Genomic DNA, 25,403 nt, shown 5'->3' with positions numbered 1-25,403 from the left:
GTTAACCGATTATTAACCATTAACCGATAAGATTACAACGCTCGCGGGGGGGAGGGGGGGGGGGGTTGCGATCACACACACGTGCACTGCAACAGCTGATCAGCGCCACATCCGTTGTGCTCTGCCTCAGCTGATCGCACCCATTTGGAGGTTAGATCGTCCAATGTTGAACTGTTTAACAAAGTGCAGCCAAACAGCAGGCTGAAGAGAGGAACAGCAGAGCTCCTCTGACAGCTCCTCTGTGGAGCTGCAAGTGAGCGCTGTTGTTACAGGTGATGCACATCGATGTCCGTGTAGCTACATTTGTTGTCTGATCTTCCTTCATGGGGACTGCAAGGCACATAGGCTACTGTAAGTCCTCCTGTGTAACTTTTTGCTGGGAAATATGACTGAAGGCACGTGGCAGTCTGCACGTGTTGACACGCCCCCATGAGTTGACGACATAAGGAAGTAATAAAAGAAAAATTAACAGATAGTATTAATCAGTCAAAGTTCTTGTTATCGGTTGAACGGTTAATCATGTGCATCCCTAGTGACAGCAGATATTCATCATCTGGAATGTGATCTTAAGTTCATTGACACCCTCAGACGTAAGGAACTGAAGTCTCTCGCTAACACTGTTGGAATTCAGCTCCGAATCACACTGGTTGTTGTGGGTGCCAAACTGGTGACCTTTCAGTTACACAACTGTCCATCTAATCCCACGGGGTTTGACAGAGTGTTGCTGCTGCACTCGGAGCTATCTTTCTTCTGTCCTGTCCAGCTGCTCTGCATTATCCATTTCAGACAGTTTAAACAGTTAAGAAAGTGGTGAGCTGAGAATAAACAGATTAGTGCGGTAAACACATTTGGTGTGTTCATAAGGCTTGTGTCTGCTCTGTGTCTTTGTTTGACCCGCCCTGCTGGAATGAGATCATAACCCCTCTCATGTCACACCAAGATGTCCTGTCCCTCCTCTTGCGGAAATGATCCTTAATGCATGTTACACTGCTTGGAAAGGCAGCTAATCACTGAGTCTGTGTGCTTTTAAGAAACTCTGGCACCAAGCAGCAGAGCATCATTTTGCACTTGAGTAATCTGGGCTGCGTTTGGTTGTGTGAGTAAATCCTTTATTTCAACTCAAGTCTTATACTTTAGCTTCATTTGAAGTTTTGATTCCTCCATCAATTGAACTTCACTTGTCACAAAGTTGTGTCATTATATAGAACAGTCAATCAACACGTACAAGAAACTGGAGCAGAATTTGCTGCAAAACATTGACTGCATATCAGTCAGTATTGACTGTCATAACCCAGCATGGTGCCGTCGTGCTTTAGAGTCTGAAAAACCAAAAAACTTTAGTAAACACTACCATGAAAATGTTTGGTTGTTTGGTTGGAAGTGACTCATACAAAGATGAGCGCAATAGTTTGTGATCACTATGATGCTGCTATGCAGGATCTGTTGCCCAGCATATGCTTTCTCTTTGTAGAAGATGCCTGAGGGCATATTTGGCTTCTTTGGTTTGGGGACTGTCTGCAGCCTGTACCCACGAGTGACAAGACTGGGGAACATCTCTCTACTTTTACTCTGCTTCTCTCTGTTGTCTCTATTTTCTAATACCCCCCACCATCACCTCCACCACTGTGTGTTTATTTGTGTGCACTGTGTATTCTGACTCTGCAGAGACTTTTTTTTTTTTTGCTGAGCCCCATTCTGCCCTAAGATAAGATGATCTTGATAATAGATCAAGATAGTATTCAGCTACAAAACTCCATTTCCTTAGTCCTCTGGGGACATTAAACCATTTCCTTTTTCTCAGAAAAAAAAAAAACAGCAACCCAAGAATTCTCAACAGCACGGCCCCGCATTACAGCACCTTTTCCACCTCATTGGCTGGCCTTTCCAGATGCTATCAGTGAGCAGGTGATTTTGGTGCAGCCCATAAGTTCTGCATTGCAGAGGTGTAGTCGGAATCAGTGAACACAGAATGTGGTGTGGGTGTCTTTACATTGTGTTTAGATTATCTGCAATGTACTGACCCTGGCTCAGAGGCAGAGCATTTACTGCTGAAAGGAGAAAGCACTACTGATACAATACATATAATATTTTCTTATCTATTTACACTGAAAGAATATTCCCAAATGAAATGATTCATGGTAAATTTAACGTATCATCAAAGTGGCACATGCCGTGAGTATTTCTGAAATTTCACATGTAGGGGCACCTGTAGTTATTAATGAATGAAATGTATGCTGGGATTTGAAAAACGGAAAACTTATCCAAGCCCATGCCTCTTTGGCCAGTGTCTTAACAATTATCCAAGACAACAAAGGGAAGTCATACCTGTTGATGGGTGGACGCGTCTATGACGAGACATAAAATAAATTCTTCTGCCCTTGTCACTGGAAGATTTAGTAGAAATCATTTTCTGTGGCCCACTGCACATTTTATTATGTCACTCATTCATTTCCTCTGTGGTGCTTACAATGTCCTAAATGTTAAAAATGCACAAAAAATATTATATGAAAATATTATTATAATAGAATACATCATTTTTCTTAATGTTACTAGTATTAGCAATTTAGGTTAGAAAACACAATATAATTTAGTAATAAGTACTGACACACACCGTTAAGCTTAACTGCAAAACTTCCTGGTTAAAAACATGAGATAAGAAAGCGTTGCTGAAACTTCAAAGTCACACATTCAAAGGTTTCTATGTTTTCTGTTGTTTCTGTTAACTACCACAGTTGACTTCGGTTTCTATTGTTGCCAGGCAACATACCGTCCCAGTAAGTACTTGTGCATCCTGACTGCTATTGCTTAGCAACAAAATCCCACCCCAGTAAGTAAAAAAATTAAATCAGCCAGGCTTTAAAACCACTGTATACCATGCTGCAACTTTTTTTTCCTTTTTTTTTTTTTTTGCATGACTTGTGTTGAAGCCGGTGACTTGGCTGCAAAAGGCCTGCTGTGTGGATGGATACTCTGTGACAGCACAATGAAGAATGGTCACAGAGCACTGATCCCACTCCCCACTGTCTGTATTCATATGCTAATTCAAAACCTCACCACACCCACTAATTACTGACCCTCAGTCAGCCACTGGGCCCTGATTCACTCCACTGACCAGCAGACATTCAAGACCCCCAGAGAGGGACTTGAGCAATGGGTCATTCATGTGGTGTACACACATAGACATGGATCTAGTTCATGTTTGGAGCTTAACCCACAATGGGCCAGCACAAGAAAACCTGTAAAAATGTTTGAGTTATTTTATTTTTTTTGTCTTTGTTGGTCTTCTGATGGTTTTGTAAAGCAATAGTGGGAAAAGAACAGGGCAGCAGCAGACTTGACTGATGCACATATTCAGACCTTGATCTAGTCTGAACTGGTAAGGAGACCAAAAAGGATAGTAGCTGTGTTTGTCATTCTTAGTTTAAATTGAAGGAACTGAAATTAGATTTTGCTCTCGCTCCCCTGCAGGTTGACAGGTTCCCAACTCTGCTTTCAACTGCTTTCCAACTGTCACCATTGTTTTTAAATCCAGGTTTTCTTTGGGTTTTCTACATAAGACAATATTTTTAGGGTAAAAACAGTAACATGTAACCTTCTTGGTTCTCTCACCATGTACATTATTGTCAGATTACATTGATATATGCTACTGTAACAAGATTATATCAGCTTTACTATATTTGGCATTTGCAATATACAGATTTTGTAAACTGTGTACATTTAGCACATTTACACATCCATATGCATTCAGATACGTAGATATTACCATAATAGCATAATGTGTATACCAGCACACTGTATCCAGGTTTCATCCTGTACACACAGCCTCCTGAGGCAAGACAAACAGTGTAAGGGTGGGATAGTTTGATATATAAATAGATGCAAACAAATCCACTTACACACTTAGACACCAAAGCATCTTAATTAGCCAGAAGGGTCCAATAGATTTTTATGACACCTGACAAGAGATGAATTTCATTAATGAACATCAAATGACTTTGGGATTATTAGCCCCCTGGTGTGTGTGTGGGTGTGTGAATGAGTGTATATGTGTGTCTGTGCCTGCCCTCCCCTGTGACTAATGTATCATATGCGGCAGCAGGGTCGTCTATAAATAACAACATGATGTTCATTTACTGAGAGGGAGGGGTGACTCGTGTCTGGGCAGATGGATGAACATTGTGTGTAGTGTGTGTTTGTGTATTCATTGTTCCCCATTTCCTTGCTTGCATACTGTAGCGGACGGTCAGTTAAGTTTCATTTGAGATGACTGTGTAGATGTCAGGGTTTGGACCACACACACACTCACAGTCACAGAGTGCCTGAGGCTATGGTTACATTCTTTCTGAGTACACTGCAGTTGCTCAAAGATCTGGCTTGTGCAGAGTGGTATCTGATCTGTGATTACTACATGCAGGATGGGTTGGGGTCTTCATTCACATAACCCCGGGAAACAATAACAACACAGCTGTGCTGTGGAATGAACAGGCCTGCTTTGACTGCTGAATGTCACATAATAGCTGAGAATGCAGAGTTGAGTTGGGGCATCGGGTGGAAACTGGGGCAGTTTACCTCACCCCCTGAGGCCCAAAGGCAACTTTACAAAGTGGTAAAATCTAAGTACCTATTACTGCAACTAACAATTAGAGTCTAAACTGTTTACATCATCCTTTCACAGTTATAGAATTTGATACTGAGAGCATGATAATGACTTTTCTTCTGCTTTTTAAAAACTGAAATTTGGTTATATACGTAATCTTGCATTGTTTCTTCTTTTATATACACAATATGGACAGATTTTGACTTTATATAGATAGACTTTAGATATTGATATGGTACAACAATAGCATTAACTTGGACTTTTGATTCTGACCAGTACTTTTAGCTACTGTTCTCCACCAAATCTAGAGAAAAATACATGGCTCGACTTTGTTAACTAACTGGTATCTAACTTGTTTTTGTATTGTTGAGAGCTTGGTTTAATTAAGTAGATTTACCTGAGCAAAAATAGCCTTTGGAAGCTAGTAGTACAGTTGTGAACACAAAACAATTAAAAAGCTAAAAACACTGTAGACCGTTCTACATTACACATATTACCATCATTCCGCTGTCAGTGAATATTGATTATTACAGCTGCAACGTTTCTGTATTGTATTAAATATTCATGACTAAATAAACAACATTTTTAAGTGAGTAAAATTGATTAAAATTTTAATTTATTGAAGCATATTCCTCATATTGATTGATCGTCACAACACATTTACAGTCTCACATTACAAAACCAACGTTGTCTATTGTTGGCTTGGCAGAAGAGAGTCTGAACTGTATTTTGGGGAACATTATTGCTGGTTTCCTCAACTTTGTGCACTCTTGTTTACATAAACACTGTAATGCATTAGACTCTGTATCAGATGAGTCAATATGTAGTTACACTCAGCATGTACAAGAAGAAAAGAAAAAGAAAAAAGCAGTGCAGTCCTCTAAGCCTTGTAGTCTGTGATGCCTATTGACAAACATGTTCATTCCCTGTCAGCTCTGCAGTCCCAGCATTGAGCGATTCTAGATTCATCATGAGCTTTTCTAGTCCGTAAGCTTCTAGCACCCATCTAATGTCACTTTCTTCCAAAGCTTCAGCTACAATAAAAGCAACTATTAAAACATGCTTTGCTGCTGAAGAGAGAAGGAAGATGCATTAATGCTTCGTTCGCTGTGAACGATTAGCCTGATCTGTAAACAGGTGGCTGTCATTGTGCCTGCTGCCTGCATTTGGAGACTTTTACTCTATTGTGAACAGAGGAAAAGAGGGAGAAAAGATGAACGGAGCTTAGAGAGGGTTGTAAGATGCACAGAAAAATACTTTTCTGTTACATCATAATTTGCTCTCAGTGCAGGTGCTTAGAGGTGTAGCAATCAAACTCTAGTTTACAGAAATGTTTTGAACCGGTTTTCCTCAACCTTCTCTGCTCCATGTCAGAAGCTCTTATTGGCATTTTTTTCTTCCAAAACCATTTACACTAATGTTCAGTATTAGTTCAGTTGTCTTCACTTCACCTGGATGTGTGAACAGCACAGCCTCTGTGCTCGTCTGTTTGCACTGTGTATGTATGTGTGACTCGCTGCATGGTGACTAATTGTAGCAGCTGTAAATAGCCTGCTATTAGGCGATTGTTGCATTTTATTTAAAGGGACATTGTTTAACTTCTCCTGTTATCTATTCACGAAAATCGATTATTTCTAGGGCTGACCCAAAAAAATCGAAGCTTCGAAGCTTTGTTCGTTGCCATGGTAATCGATCATGAAGTCCGTGATCGATTGTTTTTTTTTTCTTCCTTTTTTCCTTTTTGACACTGGTTCTCATCGGCAATTGTTACATTACAATGAATAGGCTTCTTGGCATCCTGGAAACCTGCCTGATTTTGGAGATACTGTATGCAGTGTTTGTTTGCCATTACTTGATACTTGACATTACGGTCGCCGCTGCCGTCAGTAATAACCCCCATCAACAAACTGAAGTGTTCCGGTAAGCTCTGAATTTGCCGTTCATATCATTCATATATACATCGAGCGGGTAAGCTCGGTGCTGCTGCCATGTCGTGTCGCCAGGTTTTTACGTTCAGTGGCAGCGTGACGGCAGGAAACCATGGAAACTCAGCGGAGACACCGGAGCTGTCGGCTCGGGTCGAGGTGGCGTCTCTGAAAAGTCACCGCGGTAACGCAGTGAGGAGGAATGGAGCGTTACACTGATGCTGCATTCATGTGCAGTCGGGCAGACGGCCGTCGGTAACAAACCAGATGTCATTTTAGTCACAGAAGTCGAGAGAAAGCCAGTAAAGGTGGGTCAGGCAAACAATACGACATCGCCATGACAACATATTGTCACGTGTATTGTTTCGCCTCGTGCTGACGGACCACTTGTTTACATAGAGGCTTGTTTATGCCGTTACATGCAGCGGCTGTCGTCTGTCTGCTGTCTGCCCAATTTCACGTGAATGCAGCATGAAAAATACAATTGAGTTGCTTGCGATATACAACCGCAACGCTAGATGGGAGTAATTCCTACACAATGTACCTTTAATTCGTTTTTTTAAACTAGTTTTTAAGATTCATCATTTAATATTAAATATTTAAAACACCAGAAAAAAAATTGCACAAGATGATCATCACAGTTTCTCAGAACCAACAGTAATGCATTTCAGTTACTCATTTTGTCCATCCAAAGTCCAGACATAGTTCATTTCCAATTATGTAATGTAACTGGTGTAATTCTTCTGCATTGTGTTTTTATTTTTATTTTTTTTGCGTCTTTATTATCTGACGACAAAGATGAAGCAAAAACAATAAATGATCAGCTTTGACCTCCCTCAAGCGAGCCCCATAAAACGTGGACATAACACGGATACATATATTTGTATTAACCCATTAAATGAGGCCCAATAAAACACAAAAGAGATTGGAACAAGGAACACTGCTCAACTGTCCCACAGTGCACAAAGGCAAGAGGGAAAGTTTTGGCGGGACAAGGGCTTTTATAGAAACATGGGGGTTCCCCGAAAAAGGAACGCAGGGAAAACAGGCGGATTAAGGTTCCGCCTGAGGAGGAGTAGCTCACAGTTATCAGGTATGTAAACAAAAAAAAAACATTTTGTGTAATTATATAATATAATAATGTAGCATAACCCCATAACACCTATAAAAATGGCAGATTCTCACATTTTAGAAGCTGGAACAAGCAAACGTTTGGGATTTTTGCTTAATTTATATTATTTTCTGTGAATCAGCTATTTGGTCAATTAACTGGACCCAGGAAAGTGAGTTAACAGACCTTGAAAATGGAGAATATTGCCAACTCAGCCACAAATGTTAAGCCAGTCTGTTATGACAAATTTGTCTCAGACACTACAGCAGGACTTTGAAAATACCTCGCTCTGATACCGGTGAAAGCTTTGTTTGCATAACTATTATTGTTTTCTCTCCGCAACTGCCTCTTTGTCAAACTAATGATTTCATTCCCTTTGTTCACAAGTCCACAAAGAGAGAAACAGTCGCTACAAGGAGAGAGAAAGAGCCGCTGTTTTTTTACTGAAGTTATTTTTAAAGGCTTAAAGAAATTTCTCATGTGTCAGTTCAACTGCACAATCCCAGAATCTTACAACCCTATCTCCTGAAAGCAGCTGTGCTCAGGACCTCTGACTTCCATGTGCTTATATGGTCTAGCTCAGCAACCAGCCCCCCCCCCGACTTCCACTACAAATGGTACAGTCCATTTAAAAAGGTGCTTGTCATCTCTCAATGCTCTGTGTCCTTTCAACAGTCAGCTGCGGGTAGCACATTTCATGGGGGCAGTGCTGGCTCTCTCACACATACACACACACACACACACACACACACTCATGCTGTTACGGAACTCTCGGACACACACACACACACACACACAGACACACAGGCATGCTCACACACTGACACACTCCCACCATACATACACTATCTCCAGCGTGTGCACTCCTTCCAGCAGATACACATAACCCCTGAGCCGGATGCCTCTCTTTAACAAACAGGAGAAACTGCTTTGAGGATTTAACTTGGCTTTGTCATAAAAAAGGAGCGAGGACAGCAGGCAAAGAAGGAGGGATTTGTTTTGGTGACACCTTCCTCTGTGGGAAATGGTCAACTTGTCAGCATGACACCTTGTCTGGATTCCCCTCTCCTCCTCAGGCAAAAATCCTGAAAATGATGGATGACAACAAGCAGTTGGCCCAGCGCATCGATGGGGCCATCCAGTCGGCCAGCCAGGAAGTGACCAACCTGCGGTCAGAGCTGAGCGCCACCAGCCGCAGACTGGCCGAGCTGGGGGCAACCGACTCCTCGGCCAGCATGGTCGAGACCCTGCAGCACAACCACAACGGTAAGAGAGCCGCTCGGAGAGAGTGGAGTGAAATTAAGTGTGTGCTGAGCAGCTGTGCACGTGTGGAGAAGGATGAGTACACTCCAGTGCAGCTGTGTATAATGTTGTGATGTGCGCTTAAAGTATACATGTGTTGTTGTGTGTGATGGAAGAGCTCCGGCTCGCACACGCCTCCATCCATGGGAATAAGTGCATATTTGAAAAGTGAGTGAGTGGATGAATTGAACAAAAGAAGTGAGGGGTTTGCGTCCACTCTCGGTTCTCCCACAAATCCCCTCTCATGTTGAATAATTAACCTCCTGAACCTTTACGAGGGGGGGTATTTAGGAAGGGCAGAGTGGGTAAAGTTACAGCCTCTTTTCACTCCCGGGCACTCTGTCTGCTAGTTCATTCGGTACTCCCTTAACTGGGCAATGGATCTGTGTCTCTTGAGGAGGAAGGGAAAGGGGGCTGGTTTTAGGGTTGCTGTGGGTTACTGTTACCGAGAGCTGTTTGAATGGCTGCCCAGTCTCTAGAATGCTGTGTGTGTGTGTGTGTGTGTGTGTGTGTGTGTGTGTGTGCGTGCTGCAGCTGCTCTGTTTGTCCCTTTTCAACTTTTTTTACACTCGGTTTGACATATAGATAGGGAACAGATGTGCGTATTTGCATTTGCGAACATGCATGCATGCATAAGCATGGTGGGCAGCATAATCACAAGTGGTATTTGTGCTCCTGCGTTGCCATGTCCTTTCAACTCCTGGCACACACATACTCTCACACTTGCTGTTTCCATAGCAGTCAGCTGGCACAGCGAACTGTCTGATAGGATATGTTCCATCTTGGCTTTGGCTTGCGCTGTTCTCTGAAACCACATCTCTTTCAGATACTTCCGAGATCAAGCTCAGTAATAGGTCTGCTGTGTTTCCTCTCTGGTACATTCACAGGAAAAAAAAAAGCTGTTGGCTAACTTTCCCTTTACAATGACAGAGTCCTTTAGTCCTCAGTTGACCTCTGTAGTTCTTTTTGAAAAAGGAAAATGTGAACGCGGACCACCTTACACAGCTGCTCAGGAACAGTTTGGTCATGTGTCAGCATTGTTTTCAATGGACTGGCCCTGTCTCTTTGTTTTGCAGTTATTTCTCTCTGTTTGTGTGAGCGCGCGTGTGAGTGTGTGCGGTATCCTTTTAACCCTAATGCAGGCTCACACTCCTGCTGTTTCCATAGCAGTGTGTTTGCCAGTGTGAGTGACGACAAGCATTCCTCTGGGAAGGTTTGAGCACTGATGTCATTGTCCCCGGTAGCTGCGTCTCTGCTGAGCTGAAATGATGCCGGGGATGTGCATGTGCAGTGGAGGAATCACATTCATCCGTGGAGAAGATTCATAAAACTCGCATCAGCATCACAAAGAGTGCAGAAGAAGATTTTCTGACTTGTCAATTCTCACAGTGTAAGCAATGTTTTTGAAACGATACAGCCTCAGAAGCTGACACCTATCTGTAGATCTATCTGGATGGATTTTGTCTGACATAATTGTCTTGAAATACAGCTCTAAGTGGTTCTGAGTGCCCCTTTTTCCAACATCAAAAAAATACACACACATATGTCCTTTTGATACTGAAGATTACAGTTGCTGATTCCAGCTTTTGTTTGGCCTGTATATATTCCCCTTGTCATTGTGTCTCTGTCACTGAGTCCCCCCCCCCCCCCCCCCCCCATTTACACCCACCTCCACTGTCTTCTTTCAACCCCCTTTCTCTCTTCCCTGCTGTTCCTAACAAGTCAGGGGTGTATAATAGAAATGACTGGGGATACTAGGGGATTAGGTAATTTATCACCAGTGGCTGTGTTGGGAAGGGAGGTGTGCTAAGGGTCGCTGGTTCATTGCGTAGCCGGCAGAGTGGGAGTCTTGAGGGGGGGCTTTGTTGGGGGGTGCCACATGGCATTCACTTCCAGCAGCAATAACCTTGCTAGCAGGCTAGCTTACCTTAATTGCATTTCTACTGCCTAGGGGTTTGCATTTGCATATTGCACTCATCCCAGCACTTGTAGCAGTTATGAATAAATGAGAGCACCTATTGTGTTGTCTTTTTGTTGTAGTTCGTGGCGAGGTGTTTGCAGCATTATGCTCACACCAGTCCCTTAAACACACATACGAGCCCGGCCTGCCTCCACATCTCTATAGACCATTTTATACCTTGTCTATTCTCTGATGCGGTATGGTTGTTCATGAGCTTCCCCGCGGATTTGAACAGAACCACATTTAGCTTTATTGTGGCACTGTGGGGCTGTTTAAATAGAGAAATGCTGAGCAGCCATAAAACGAGCCCAAAACTTCTGACTGTGGCCCCAGTTTGTGCCACTCTCATTTTCTCTTTGTGAATAGGAGAGTATGTCACGTCCAGCTCCACTCTGGGAATTAGTGGGGTGAATGAGAAGCCCATACTGGTGCTCATTCTGCCATATGTTTCTCTGTGGTGACCTTTAGCTAGAGGGATTTTTGAAAGGTCTTATATTTAACTGTTTTAAGGTTTCCAATAATAATAATCTCAAGCTCCTGTTCTCATTGCATAAATGGTTCCTACAGACTGTTTCATACAGCTACATACCGGTGGAACGTGCAGTCTCCAGTTCGTGTGTGACAAATAATCAAACCTGAGTTATGCATGCTGCAGCGACTCTGGTTACCTTGTTTCATTCTGGCACAACCACCACTGACTGTTGCTATTTGCTGCTTTACCGTTGCAGTCTCTACTCTATTCAAGTTGATGTATCAGTCAAAAGTCAACAGCAATTTTAGAGAAAGTGCAGGATCCATGAATCATGACTGATCATATAAAACGGTGTTGGGTAAATGTCAGAGCAGTGTTAGTGGAGACAGGAGTTTGAGTGTTAGCTGTGTCAGACTCAGACACACAATTCTTTAAATCTTTATTGTTTGTGGTCTGTCACAACTATTGCAAATGTTTTTGTCAATTCTTTGTTTTATAGTTTCTTCTGTTCTGTATTTGTGTTTTCTTTGTTGCTCCTGCTGCTTGTTCTCAGATATCTCTTAGAAGAGAGATTTTAATCTCAATGATAAAGATTAGATAAAGATTAAATAAAAAAGATCTAAGTGAAAATAAAAAGAACAGACAAACCAACTACCAACTACCCACTGCCCACGAATACGATCTCACTGTGTGATTCAGCAGCGATGGAAACGTACAAGACTAAAACTTACCTTTTCACGACAGCAGTAAAAAGTCTTGAACTTTTTACTGTCTTGTCTTGTGATGTAGAGCTGCCTGTCTTTCCTGTTCTGACAGTCTTTCTCCTGCTAGACTCTGCCTGGACATCTTCCCCTGCTGAAGAAGTATTAGGATCAATCCTTCAAAGTGTCAGTGAACATATCAAATCTACAGTATAGAGAAAAAATAGCTTAAAAAATACCCTCTATTGCCATCATCTGCATTGTTACCATTAAATGAACACACCAGTTATGTTGAGTCCTATATTTTCATGTTACTACTGATCTACTACAGAGAATCCTAAACCCTGATTAAGAGAAAGGAATGTACAGTACTGTAACGTAATCACTAAAAAGCAGAAGAGCGTTAAAAGTTTGAGGATTATATTAATAAGTTAGCTGTAGATGTGAAGTAACTGAATATGTCTGTGAAAGCTTTCCTTGCAAAAGAGTTTACTAAAAGCTTTATGAATACATAACACACGTGTGTTATTGCACAGGTTTACCAAGGTGATTACAATAATACAATTTATATTGATTTGAGATGATCAATCATGGTGCAATTTGCTTGTTTACTCTTTACATGAAGGAAGACCTTTAAAGTAATAGTGTAGTGTAGTGTGTTTGTGCAATAATACTTACAACATAACTGATCTCAAAACAGTTGGAGCTGAATCAAGGACATCTTCACAGGCGCACTTGTCTTTTGCTTGCTATAGCTAGTCAGCTGTCAAAGACCCCCAGGATTGTCCTCTATGCACATATACAAACAAAATGCTGCTCTCGCCCTCCTCTTGATCATTTGTCAACAGGACACTGTCTCCTAACCCACAGAAATGCACAGAATCAGTAGATACAATGGCAGAGAGTCAAGCTAGCTTCCACAGACAATAGTCTACTGTAGCCACAAGAAGACAGTAAATTACAAGATGAATGCAAACAGACAACATCAGATCCTTTGTTGGACAGAATGCTGTCCTGAGATGTAGAGAGAGATATCACTTCCACTTCAGCATCGTACTTATTGATACCTTTAGCTCTAACAGGTCAATCACTGTTGCCTTGTTGATTCTGACAGCACACCACTGGAACTAGCAATAGCTAAAAAAGTTACTAGAATAATCAAGCTACCTATTAAATATTAATCAGTTAGCCTAATTTAACACTATATTTCCTCCCTTTCCTTTAAAACGTCTCTGATTTTAAAAAAAAAGCTAGGCTAAATCTTAACTGGAATTTAGGAAAACTCTCACTCAGATGTTGTTCTGTACCAGGACAAATAATTTTACATTAATGCTCATTTAACAAGACTATGTTATTTGTATGAAAAAAACAAACACCTACTCTCAGTAACCTTCCTAATTCATGGTGACTGTACACTAAAGTGACCAGATTTCTGAAATGAAAATCGGAGACATTTTCAGTGCGTGGACAAAATTCAAATGTTATCATTATAAAATCATATTACAGGGGCAATAACATGTTTGTATTTTGACAATGTGTATTAAAGCAAATTAGTAGCCAATAAAAAGTTATGGTAGTCCCAACTCAAGTTAAAGCTCCAACCTAGTCACTTCTAGCTACACATGCATCAGCCAGACTAAATAGCATCAACAAATGCTACTGTTAAAGAATAGCCACCTCTGTTAAGGCTGCTTGAGCTGTTTATTATTTCAGTCTCCAGCATTTAACATTAGAGCTGTAAGAACCAAAGCCAAAGATAAAACAAAAACAACAACAAAACAGATGCCAGTGCAGGGACAACTTTAACCGGGGACAGGACGGCCTAACCAAACGTCCCCGAAAATCGGGGACATTGGTTGGAAACATGTTAAACTTACTCATACTTTGTCCAGCCAAAATAAAATCCTCTGCTATGAGAGAAAGCGGGTGAACAGTGGTAGAGGGAAATCTTATTTATCTATGTAAAGGCCATCTGGGGACATTGTGGTTATGTGTTTTTGTTTTCCAGTCATAATTGCGCATTCATTTATTCATAATAAATTCATTCATTTTGATTTGATCTGGGTGCTTAAATTACCATACATCTAAACAGGGTGTAAAACTTCTTGACAGCTACTCCTTTGTCTTCATTACCTCGGAGAAATGGTGATGGTGAAAGTAGAAGCAAGCAGTGTAATTCAACTTACTGAATGTACTGTCTTAGTCATAAGCAGCCTTGTTTATATAGCACTTGTCCATTCTTAGTCAAACATCATTAACGTCAACATCCGTTTGCTGTGCATCCGAGTTTGAAAATATGCTAATATTCTTATTAAACTTTGGAGTGAAACATAGGATGTTTTTCTGTGGCCGATTGTTCGTTACTTCTCATGAAGGATGATAATGTTTATTTATTCAGCATTCAAAGGTTATGAGAGAAGGTCAGTCCCTTTTGGTTTTAATGACTCATCCATTCTCGTATAGTGGAGAGCAACAGTGTTTGAACCAAGTGTGGTTGGTCAAGCATTTACAACATTATCGGCAGCATTGCCATCTCAACACAAAGGGCATGCTTTTCTATCTGAAGCTCATCAAAAGGGTTTACGTAATGCCGGAGAAATCTTTTCAGTTAAACATAGATTTTGCCCTCATGATAATTAAAAAATACTAAAATGTATTAATTTTCTGGGCTGTGTTGTCTGGAAGATCAAAAGTGAGTGAGGCCCATTATATCATTTAGCACAGAGAATTTGCTGTCTCTATATATCATTAATGAGCAGACAAGTTCTGCATGTCAAATGCCACTGAGACTACAGTTCAGTGGTTATCTGTAATTCCGTTCACGAAGATCCTGCTTGGCCATTGACATTAGATATTAAACAGGATTACGGATATTGGGAGGCTATTTGCTTAGAAAGTAGTTGCTTCTTTAAAGGTGAAGAGAAGAGCAACCTCGACAGACTGCTTATGATTTTATTACTACCCAGGATTTGAATCGGAATAAAAAAAATTAAAAAAATCTGCCTGTACTTTCAACCAGCATCTGCACAGCATGAGGTAGTGGGTGTTTTTATTTGGTTTAACTCATATTTCACAGCAAATAGGATAACCCACACCTCTCTCAGACCGGCCACAACACTGCAGTCTTGTGATGGCCAGCCATTCATCAATACATGATTTTGAAACCAAAAGCAAAAGGCCTCAGCATTTCTTCACCAGCTGTGTGGTAAAATCCATTGGCGTCTCACAATGGAAGAGAGGGCAGCGCATTTCGGCCTCCTCTTGAGGGCATGTGTGCACCGGGGAGTTAAAAAACTGTTGTGGAAATGTTCAAGAACCTTCTGTTTTACTCGATGTGTAGCAATAAGGCACATGCAGCCTGTTCCCAATAGTGACTTACCTTGGCATCACACCTCAGGCTCACTAAGGTAACATGGCATTTCAGTGAAATGACTTTGCTCTGCGATTGCAATTTTTATGCGTGAGTGCAGATACTCTCTGCTTGGTGGGGCTTTGTCATTCTTTGTACAGCGTTAACATTCAATTGTCAGCATATCACAGAGTCTCTTTGCACATAGTGAATGCTTCATTAACAATGACATTTGTATTCTTCCTGTGTCCATTTTGATATGCACCTCTAATTCCCACAGTAACCATCGCCTGAACCTGCACTTATATATGGGACATGCTGCAATCAGTTTTGGTCCCATAAGTAGCCTCTTCTTTTTTTTTTTAAAGGCTTTTGAAAGCACAGTCGAGAGAGAGACAGGAAATGGGCAGGCAGAGAGGGGGGAATGACATGCAGGAAAGGGCCGCTCGATGCGGGATTCGAACCGGGGCCGCCTGCAGTGTAGCATCAACACATGGGGTGGGTGCTCTACCAACTGAGCTAAACACCGCCCCCCCACACCGCCCCCCGTAGCTTCTTTAACATGAAGAGGATCTGATTTCAGCATCTTATCTGCAAAACTATCAGTCAGTAATAAATAAATAAAAAGATTATTATTAGAACTGTTTCATAAGCAAGAACTCACAGCTGATTCATAACTTTAAGACACAGCATGGAATAAAGACAGCATTTGCATAATTATGAAAGACACTTTATATCTCAGCTATTTCAAAATGTCAGCAGGCTTTCACATAATGTCCTCTTCAATTAGGGTAATGTATGCAAAAAGCAATCTTTGACATGAACTTCTGTGGAGTTGCTTCAAATGTCACTGCTTTCTTGCTAAGAGTGCCATTTGAGTGCTTGGTTAGTTGCATTATACTGCACTAATGTTTATGAATACATATCACTGCATTGGGGCAAGTTTTGATGGAACCACCTATTACACAAATAGCCACTTATGTATGATGGGGCGGCAGTGGCTCAGGTGGTAGAGCGGGTCGTCCAATGATGGTTCGAATCCCGCTCTGTCCCGGTTGCTGCCGTAGTGTCCTTGGGGAAGACACCTTACCCACCTTGCTCCTGATGGGTCGTGGTCAGCGCCTTGCATGGCAGCTTCCACCATCAGTGTGTGAATGGGTGAATGTGATGTACGTATGTACTGTAAAGCGCTTTGGGTATCGTTCAGATGGAAAAGCGCTATATAAAATACAGACCATTTACCATTTACCATGATATGTGACTACAGCTGTATTTTGTATATAGAATAGCATGGGGTGGCATTTTTGGAAACCAAGCTGTGTTTTTCATGCTGAGGAATTTTCCTTAAGTTTCTGACCAGATTTTCACCCGTCAATGCACCCAACATCTGATCACTGCCTTTGCTGCGTCAAGGCCTTAAGCAATATCATTTCAACTGTTGTCTTCTTTTATTGTTAAGCTGTTGTCCTGTCAAAATCCCAGTCGAGTCAATCAAGCGTAGAATGTCCTCAAACAGATTACAGGTTCTTTCATGAATTGCATTTCCCCTGCTGTCTTTTTTCTGCTTGCAACAATGTCGAGAAAACCTGACATTTTGCAACATCCCATCACGCCACTTTGGACCCTTTCACACTCCTTTTCACTGATTTGATGAAGAGGGATAGGTAAAGCTGCTGTCATTCAGAGAGGCATTTGGTGCAGCACATCAGTTTGGTGGCTGGAAAACAAAGAAGAAAAGAAAAATACAGGAATGATATAACAGGCTAATGGAGTCAAATAAAGGACTGCCATGAATTACCTCAAGCTGTGAAAATGGCACCAAATCTCATTAGCGTTTTTTTTTGTTTTTTTTGTGGATGGAGATGGCTTTTGAATCCCTCTCTGTCTATAGCAATGAGAAACTTAATGAGTTGTGTGAAGGAAAAATGATAGTCGTCCTCAGGTTTCATGTTTATGGCACCTTTTTATGGTCATTTATTTGACAGAGTTACCCAACAGATGGATACTTATCAGCGCAGTCTTCAAAAGTGCAACACAATTTTTGAAATGGCACAATCGCCTTTGGCAAACCTTCATTTAGCTCGTCTGCTGCCGTCGACGGCTGTAAGTTTCCTAATGAATCCCCAAGTTTAGAGAGACTCAACCACCCACTGCAGGTTCTATTTCAACTGGAAAAAACCCATGTTGGCATAATTAATAAGGCTGAAACCTGAACATGTGGTTGGAGGTAGCAATTACTTGTCTATAAAGGAAGTTAATGATGAGTGATGTTAGTCTGTAACCATATGCTTAAAGGTCATTCATGTACATGTACATGCACTCATCAGCCGGGCGAGAGAACCTTGTGAATCAGATGATGATTACCATATAACATACTGTATGTCTGAAATATATGATGCGGTTTCTCATATGTGTATATTAACCATAATCTAGGTGTGTATTTATAGTGCTGCCACACACATGTACACACCCACACATGTCTCTTTGGCCTTGTCATAACTCATTGAGCTGGAGAGTTGAGTGTTTCCAAGGTAGTCATCAGCCACCAACAGGCCTGTACACACTAGCACTTCCTTTGTTTGACACTCCTAATAGTAATTAACCCCATCCAGACAACTTCAGACATATATTATTTATTTCTCTCTAAGTGAATAGACAGTGTGATGCCCTTCATAGCAGTTGTGTAGGTCAGGTCTGTAGTGTATTTGACGTTTTGTGTTGGTCACAGTATGCATTAATGAGTTAAAGCACTGAAGTATGTAAATTTATGGTGCCCTCTGTCCTTCGGCCTGTCTTTTCTCAAAACTGATGCTAACAGCGCCCTCACGCACAACAGCAGATGGCACGAGAGCGCGCTCCGTAATCAGTGACATTGCATATATTCGGTTGCCATGAAGTTGAAATGCTGAGCTGCATGGTGTGGATGTGGAGAGTGAGAAAATGGGGAGTAGAAAGGGTTTTTGTCAAACCTTCGGTTTCCAACAGACAGACATTGAAGAGAGGACTTTGAATATTCTATAGCTCCATGAAGGTGACAGGCCAGTGTAATGGGGAGTGCACCATGTGGACAGACTACTGTGAACAATGATTAAAACTCTCATTAATTTGATGGAAAGCTTCATTAGTGGATGATGGTGGGTGGTGGGCATCATTGTTTTTATACTGCATCCACTAAGATTCCCCATTAGTCTGGAGATAGCCTTCATTTTCTGTTTGCCACAGGCCCCAGCTCAAACATATCAGGACCGACTTGTTCCACATAATAACGTGGGCGAAAATCATTTGTAACTATATCGTTGCCAGTGATCCAGTGATCATAAAGGGAAATAAAATGGGGAAATTAGAGCAGCAGAATATATATGGGTCTATGCTGCAATTACAATGGATGGGAAATCTGAAGCTGATAGGTCTGCTCTGCTCAGCCCCAGAGAATGACTCCTAATAGGCTGAGATTGGAGATGAGGAAAGTGTGTACTCGTCAGGCACGGAGCCCCCCAGTGGTTTTTGAATGATGTGATGTGACGGGGACTGGAGATGAGGAGGGGGGTCCACTGCGGGGCTTCGTAAGATTTTGTCAGCAATTATTCGCAACGAGGTGCAGTCAGACGATCGGCCGTGGCAGCGGCAATGATGAAATGACATTTACTCTGTTCATTTCTGAAAGTGGTAGGATCGGAAAGGATGCAAGTTTTCTTCTGTTTCTGTTAGGATGATGTTGTGTACTGCGTTTGTTTGTTTGGCTGGCTAGTGCTGCAGCACTGTGTGGAGATGGAGCATAAATGAAGATTTATCTCTGTTTTATTTCTCCACAGGTCTTAATTAGGTGTGCTGAAAGTTGTACGTTTTCAAATAAGTGCTTGATTTGCTCGTCAGCAGTTGATAGCAATGACCCTTCGCATTAAACCATGACATGCTGTAGAATCTTACCATGTTTAGATAATTAAACTGGAAAGAAGTAATGGTTCTATTGATGACATTGCAGAGCAGTGCTCATCCTCAGGTCTGCACGGTGTTAATTTTGGATCTGAGCTGGGTGGTACATGGTGTGTGCAACCCAAGATGATAAGGATATTTTGGGTGTAGGTATAGCCGAATAGAATTACTGCATAGCTCTGCAGAGGCATTGCCTTGCCTCAGAGCAATTTCAGACATATGTACTGGACTGGTCCTGGGTCAGATTTCTCTCTGCAACCATTCTGGAGCTGGCAAACAGAGCTGGATGTTGGATCTGTCGGACAGTTTCCTCCAGCTCAGAGGGACCAGTCAAGGGATTTGTGAAGGTGTTTCAAAGTTTTTGCGGGACATTGCCTTGAAATTGTTACATTGCTGTTTGAAAAGGATGTTATGGTCTTGGCCTCAGACAGTGGCATTCATTGTGAAGGTTCAGCGGGAGTGTAGAGGTACTCATGCATGGCTGACAGTAACATAGCTATCCAAGTATTAAACACTCCAGTCCACCTCCCACATTTTATGTTTGACCTGCTGCTTTGAATGATGTTCTTAAATATCGTTCATGCTTTTGAGCTTTGATAACTTCCCTTCACTTTGTAGGAGTCAATGGTTACAAGAGAACTTTTGGAATGAATATTTAGTAGTTTCAGCTTTACACCCGAGACCAGAGCTACACAAGCTACACAAAGGTGCATAATTTAGCTGAGTTGATGTAACAAAGGGATACTTGTTGAAAGTGAGAAAACAGGGAGAAAATCAGTAATTGCTTGTCTTACTCTTGAGGAAGAGGATAGGGAGCCAAAGTATGGATGTGGAAACATGGTTTGGTGTGTACTAAGGAGGGAGTGCATCTGCTGTGTTATTATCTAACAGCTGTCTAGGTAATGCCTGTTTCAAAGTTTCCACATGATAAATCAAACCAAAGTTTGAAACATTGTCTATCTGGAGATCCTAGGAGTGCACCACTAATGCAATGTATCTCTGGATGGAAGAAAGCAAAGCACAAAAAAAAATATGAATACATATATGCACAGATTCACAAAGGTGCTGTTCTTTTTTTTTTTTTATCTATTTCTTGCTTTCTTACCTCCGCTTCCCTCCTGTCTGTAACAGCTATCAGCTAACATAGACTTATTGCTGATTCTGTTTTGCGCTAGTCAGTTAGTCAGACCTATCTGTTGTGAATATGAGTGATCATGCAGCCCATAACTGTCCATCTATCAGTACGCAGGCTGTCCGGCCAGCTGGTGCCTGCTGGGCTGGAGAGGCAGACTGGGCAAGCCTGGATGTCACAAATGGTGACAGGTGGGCCCCACCATCAGGTACCGTGATGCCCACTGGCACAGACAGCAGCGCGATGAGGGAGAGAGAGAGAGAGAGAGAGAGAGAGAGAGTGGGCATGGCTGGTGGAGGAGGAAGGGAGGCGTCTTGAGTCATGTGTGTGCCAAACCTGACAAATTGGATAAAGCCTGCAGTGGATAGGAAGGGGCAGTGCCAGTGTGAGGTTGACATATGAGGAGGACTGACACAGTGGGTGGAGTGGGCAGAGGGTGGGAGGGGTGAGGGTGGCGGAGAGCAGATGTGTGTGTCATCACAGCCCAGGCGTCATGCTGAAGGAGGAGAGCATTACTTACATTAATGGCTGTAAACAGACAGATGCATACGCAGAGTGAAAAGTGATGTCTTTGTGTATGAGAGGACCTGCCCTTCTATAACAGGGCGGAAAAAAAAAAAACACTGCCCATACTCTTCATCCCCTACTTCATTAGTTTTTCCACATATATATTTTGGCTTTCTGCCTCTATTACCTCATATGAAAAATGAATTGAAAGTCATATTTTATCTGCTGATGCATTTTGTGCTTCCGAAATGCCCACAAACCTGCAGTGTCAGATTTGCTGCACTGTTCTTTCCATCAGAATAACTACGGTACAGTATACAGCAATCTGTGCAGAAGCTGTTCAGCCATTGAATGGAGCCTGAAGCTGCTGGATATTAACTACACTTCTTAGAAATGGGTTTGTCAAAGCAATTTTGTTTAACACAGAGTTGCCTAAATTTGACGAGGTTCAGTGAATTAATCGCTACGCTAACGCTACACAGTGGAATGTGTCGGTCTGAAAATATTGTATATTTACTGTATTGGCTCTAAATTAATGTAGATACTCTAATCAAGATCTCCATTTGCTGCTACCATTTTCTACTAGTTGGGTCCAATTTAATTGCAATCTAAAAAGGACAAATTGAGCAGTTTTATCTCTGTTTGTGCCTTGGGTTGCTTGAGAGAGTGCCATCTTAAGAGCGCAACCCAACTCATTTGATTGGCCAGGGGGACATCCAACTCACCCATCATCATGCCTGGCTCACATCCACACTCCTGACAGCCAAGTGAAATTCTCCTACTACGGAGGCTAAATAAACAAATTTAAAAGCCCCATGGATTAGCTGGAAAGTTCATTGTCACAAAGCTGAAAACAGATGTTCTTTTTTTTCTTGGCCAGTTTTGGACAGGAGAAAAATACACAGGAGGACGATCTTATAGACTGTGATGCATTGGTTTGAGCTACCCAGCGGTATACAGTGTAGCCTCAAGGAATTTAACCTTTAAACACATGGGTGTATTGTCAAACCCATAACTCTAGCTTTTAAGCACCCAACACTTAGTGGAGGTGACACTGGATGAAAAGGTACTGCTTGTAACCTTTCCAGATCATATTGTGAACTGTAACAAGTTCAGGGGTCGCGTTAACCGGATATTTTCCGTCATTGACCGTTTTTTTAAAACGGTGACGGAAAGATTTTGAGGCCATCCGTCATTTTGACAGATTGCAATTCACACCCATGGCTGTCTGGCCATGTGCATTTGTTTACACTGAAGCCGGCGGATAATCAATAAATGGAGCGGTGGATAACGATATAAAACATATACAATGTCACAAAGTCACTACGGTGAGAATGAGATAAAACATAAGAATAAAAAAAACCTCACAGCTGGCTGGTGCGCTCAGTAGAAAAACGCTGTAGTACCTCCTCTAGGCCTGTGTAGCGCTGCCACACATAAACACTAACAACAGAGAAGAAGACAGAAAGCTTCCCCGCAGTATTCAAACTCCTTCAAGTGGATTAAATGTTGACTGGGAGTCGTGTCAGTGCAAATATGACGGTCGATAATGATTTAACGGGCGAGATTCAGCTGCAGTGTCCGAGGGGCCGACAGTAGTCAGCTGTTAAATTACGTCCATAGACTGAAGCTGTAGGCTACACAGCGGTGTGTCTCGGTACAGGTAGAGCAGTGGGAGTTTCACACACTCGCCGCACACAACTCTTCTAAAGGTAACGCTATAAACCTTCTTTTAATGTATTCTGCCCGCCGTGGCATTGTTTTTAACACTTAAAGCTGCGTGTGGTTTTGTCCTGTCTGAATTTGTGCTGCATCTGGCTGTGTGGTCTAGTAGCAGTTCTTTCAGTGATGCGCAATGGCTGCGTGCGTGCGTGCGTAAAAGAGAGAGAGAGAGAGAGACCCCCGCATTCACTGAATGACCCCCGATTAGATGTGATCCGACGCCGACTATGCAGCGGAGCATTCTCTGTTCAATTTGTTTGGACTTGATATGAATTAAAAAATTAATTAAAATTAGTGCTATTGAATATGTCATTATTATCATAAAAAAATTAAAGTGACCGGTAAAAATAGATTATGACGGAATTTTTATGACCCCGTCAGTCAAAATGACCGGCAACGAAAAAGTCCAGCGCAACCTCTGGTAACAAGGATGTATTCTGTTATTTGTGATATTTTGAAGAAATTAGCCGAAAAGCTTAATCATATATTGATCTGACAAATGAAATGTACAATTTTTTCCATATGCAAATATAACATGCACTGTGTATTCTGCATCACTAGATCAGACAATCATTAGTAACCTGAAGCAAAACTGCTCATTTACACCACATGAAAGCAATTACTGATCTCTCACAGCTGGTCACATAGAAGAGGTGTTTATTCTAATTGTCCCTTTCTGGACCAAGAGACACCAGATATCTGTATTTGATTTATCCCACTTAAGAATTCATCCTGCCATCATCTTTCATGTTTTGTTATTGATCGGGATAATACTGCATTGACCAACCCTGTTGCCTACTGTAGTGTAAGCTTTCATTATGTATTGAAGACATCACATAATCAGTAGGAAATATTGGATGATATGTTGAGAGCGAACCGCATGTCTCCGTAATGTTTATTGGCCGTTGCATTGATTCAATCTGAGCAGTTGGTCCAAGCAGTGTATCACGATGCACACAACGTGAATAGCCTCTAAGACTAAACAAGTAAGGGTGTTAGTTTAGGGTCGATGCATCTAAAGCCATCGTTTGACTCTCATTGAACTGACGTAACCCCTTATCCCAGGGCCACATGACCTCCAGACTGAGGATGTGATGTCCTCAAACAGTCATTAGAAAGTGGTCAATGTGTCAGCATGCCTGTTTAAGGTCCATTGAATCTTTATCAGCAGGGAGCCAGGCAGATGCCCGATCAACAGGCAAGAGAAAAGGGAACAGAGGAGACACTACCGGCCAAATGTTTCTTTTGTATGCAGTCACCCAAAAAAAGGACACTGACCTTTTTCAAGCCATTGTTTGTCATGGCTAAATGACTGAAAAGACTGAAAGCTGCTCACACTGAAACATTCTCATTAATCTACAACATGTTGTGTTAATCATTTTAAGTTTACAGCTGAGTTTATTTTCTTGCCCTTTTTTTTTCTTTTTTTTACTGTATATCCTAGTAGTTTTCGAATGTGAAGGATTGGGATATAAACTGTGAAACTGCAGGTGTATGGCAGTGTTCATAACAAACACCAGTGATTTAATGGTTGGTTTACTCATTGCTGAGATTTCTGGCCTTCATTCCTGCATTCTAGCCTTCGCTCCTGTAAACAAATCTGCACACTGCTGCATTTTCTAATCAGAGGACGGTGGATGGTGCTGCTAGTCTCTGACTGGTGTGGGAACAGCTTTTATTCTCATGACAAATTAGCTCATGTTAAGGAAATATAACATTTTTGATAGTGATATTTTATCTCTTCATAAGCACTTTTTGTCACATCTTGCTTTAATTTCCTAGCTGTGACTCTGCATATACAGTATATATGGCTTAAATATTACAGTCCTTTACCTAACATCTTTCATTTCCGTAGTTGAACACAGATACACAAACGCTGTAAATAGGTTACTTTAGCAATAAACAATGAACTGTCTCTTCCTACATAAAAACGATGCTACTGAGTTGTGGCATATCCTATTTGTAACTTAGGAGTTAGCTCTGATGTTGAGACATGGCAAAGAGACGGGTACCACTGCCAACTGCTCCGTCAGTCTAGAAGCAGTCATGACATTTCATCTCTCGAGCGAAGACTCTTTGTCTTTGTATCTCCCATCCAAAACAAGCAGAGTTCAGCCAGAGTTCAAGAGGAAGTTTGGAGTGAGTGCAAGATTTTTGTTTCCCCTCCCTGTCAGTTACTCCCCACCTTTTGGGTCTTGCAGCTCTGGAAAGAGGAGCTGTTGGTTTGACAGCTGGTTGTTTGCAGATATGCGGGGGAGACATATTTCTTTCTACCAGCCTCTTGTTTGAAACAAGTGTGCTGTAAAGGCGGATCCGCCACCTTTCAGCAAATATCAAGTGGAGGCTTTGACACAGATGCAGATCGTGAAGGAGAGTTGAAAATAATAGATCCGAGGAACAAAAGGACGACAGCATGATGAGTCAGTCTGCAGAGCGTCCCTTTGGGACTCTGTGGGCATTGAGACTCAGTGACTTCGACAAAGTTAACGTGGACAAAGTGTCTTGTGGTTCTTCGGTAAGGTTGTTATTTTCATGGACTGCACAAATTCATGTGCACATATGCACTTGCATCCTCACATAAACACTCAGGGACCCAGAGCTTTGCTTTCTTTGCCTTGTGCAGGGAGTGATCCATGTGTTGGCAATGGCATGCTCTGTGGCCATTAACTGATGTGGCTGATGGTGTAGACAG

At 41.8% G+C, this 25,403-nt stretch overlaps 1 protein-coding gene across 3 annotated transcripts in view; it reads left to right on the top strand.

The window, feature by feature from the left end:
- The first annotated feature begins 8,309 nt into the window (after positions 1–8,309).
- kazna (kazrin, periplakin interacting protein a) overlaps positions 8,310–25,403 on the top strand; it is a 114,930-nt gene continuing 97,836 nt past the window's right edge. For all 3 annotated transcript variants that reach the window (XM_083974745.1, XM_083974747.1, XM_083974746.1), the window contains exon 1: positions 8,310–8,899. In XM_083974745.1, coding sequence (XP_083830871.1) covers positions 8,725–8,899 — 175 coding nt within the window. In that variant the 5' untranslated portion in view covers positions 8,310–8,724. The remainder of the gene's footprint in view (positions 8,900–25,403) is intronic.

This window comes from Trachurus trachurus (genome assembly GCF_905171665.1).
Source record: "Trachurus trachurus genome assembly, chromosome: 7".
Lineage (NCBI taxonomy): Eukaryota > Metazoa > Chordata > Actinopteri > Carangiformes > Carangidae > Trachurus > Trachurus trachurus.
This window is presented reverse-complemented; position numbering and strand designations above follow the sequence as displayed.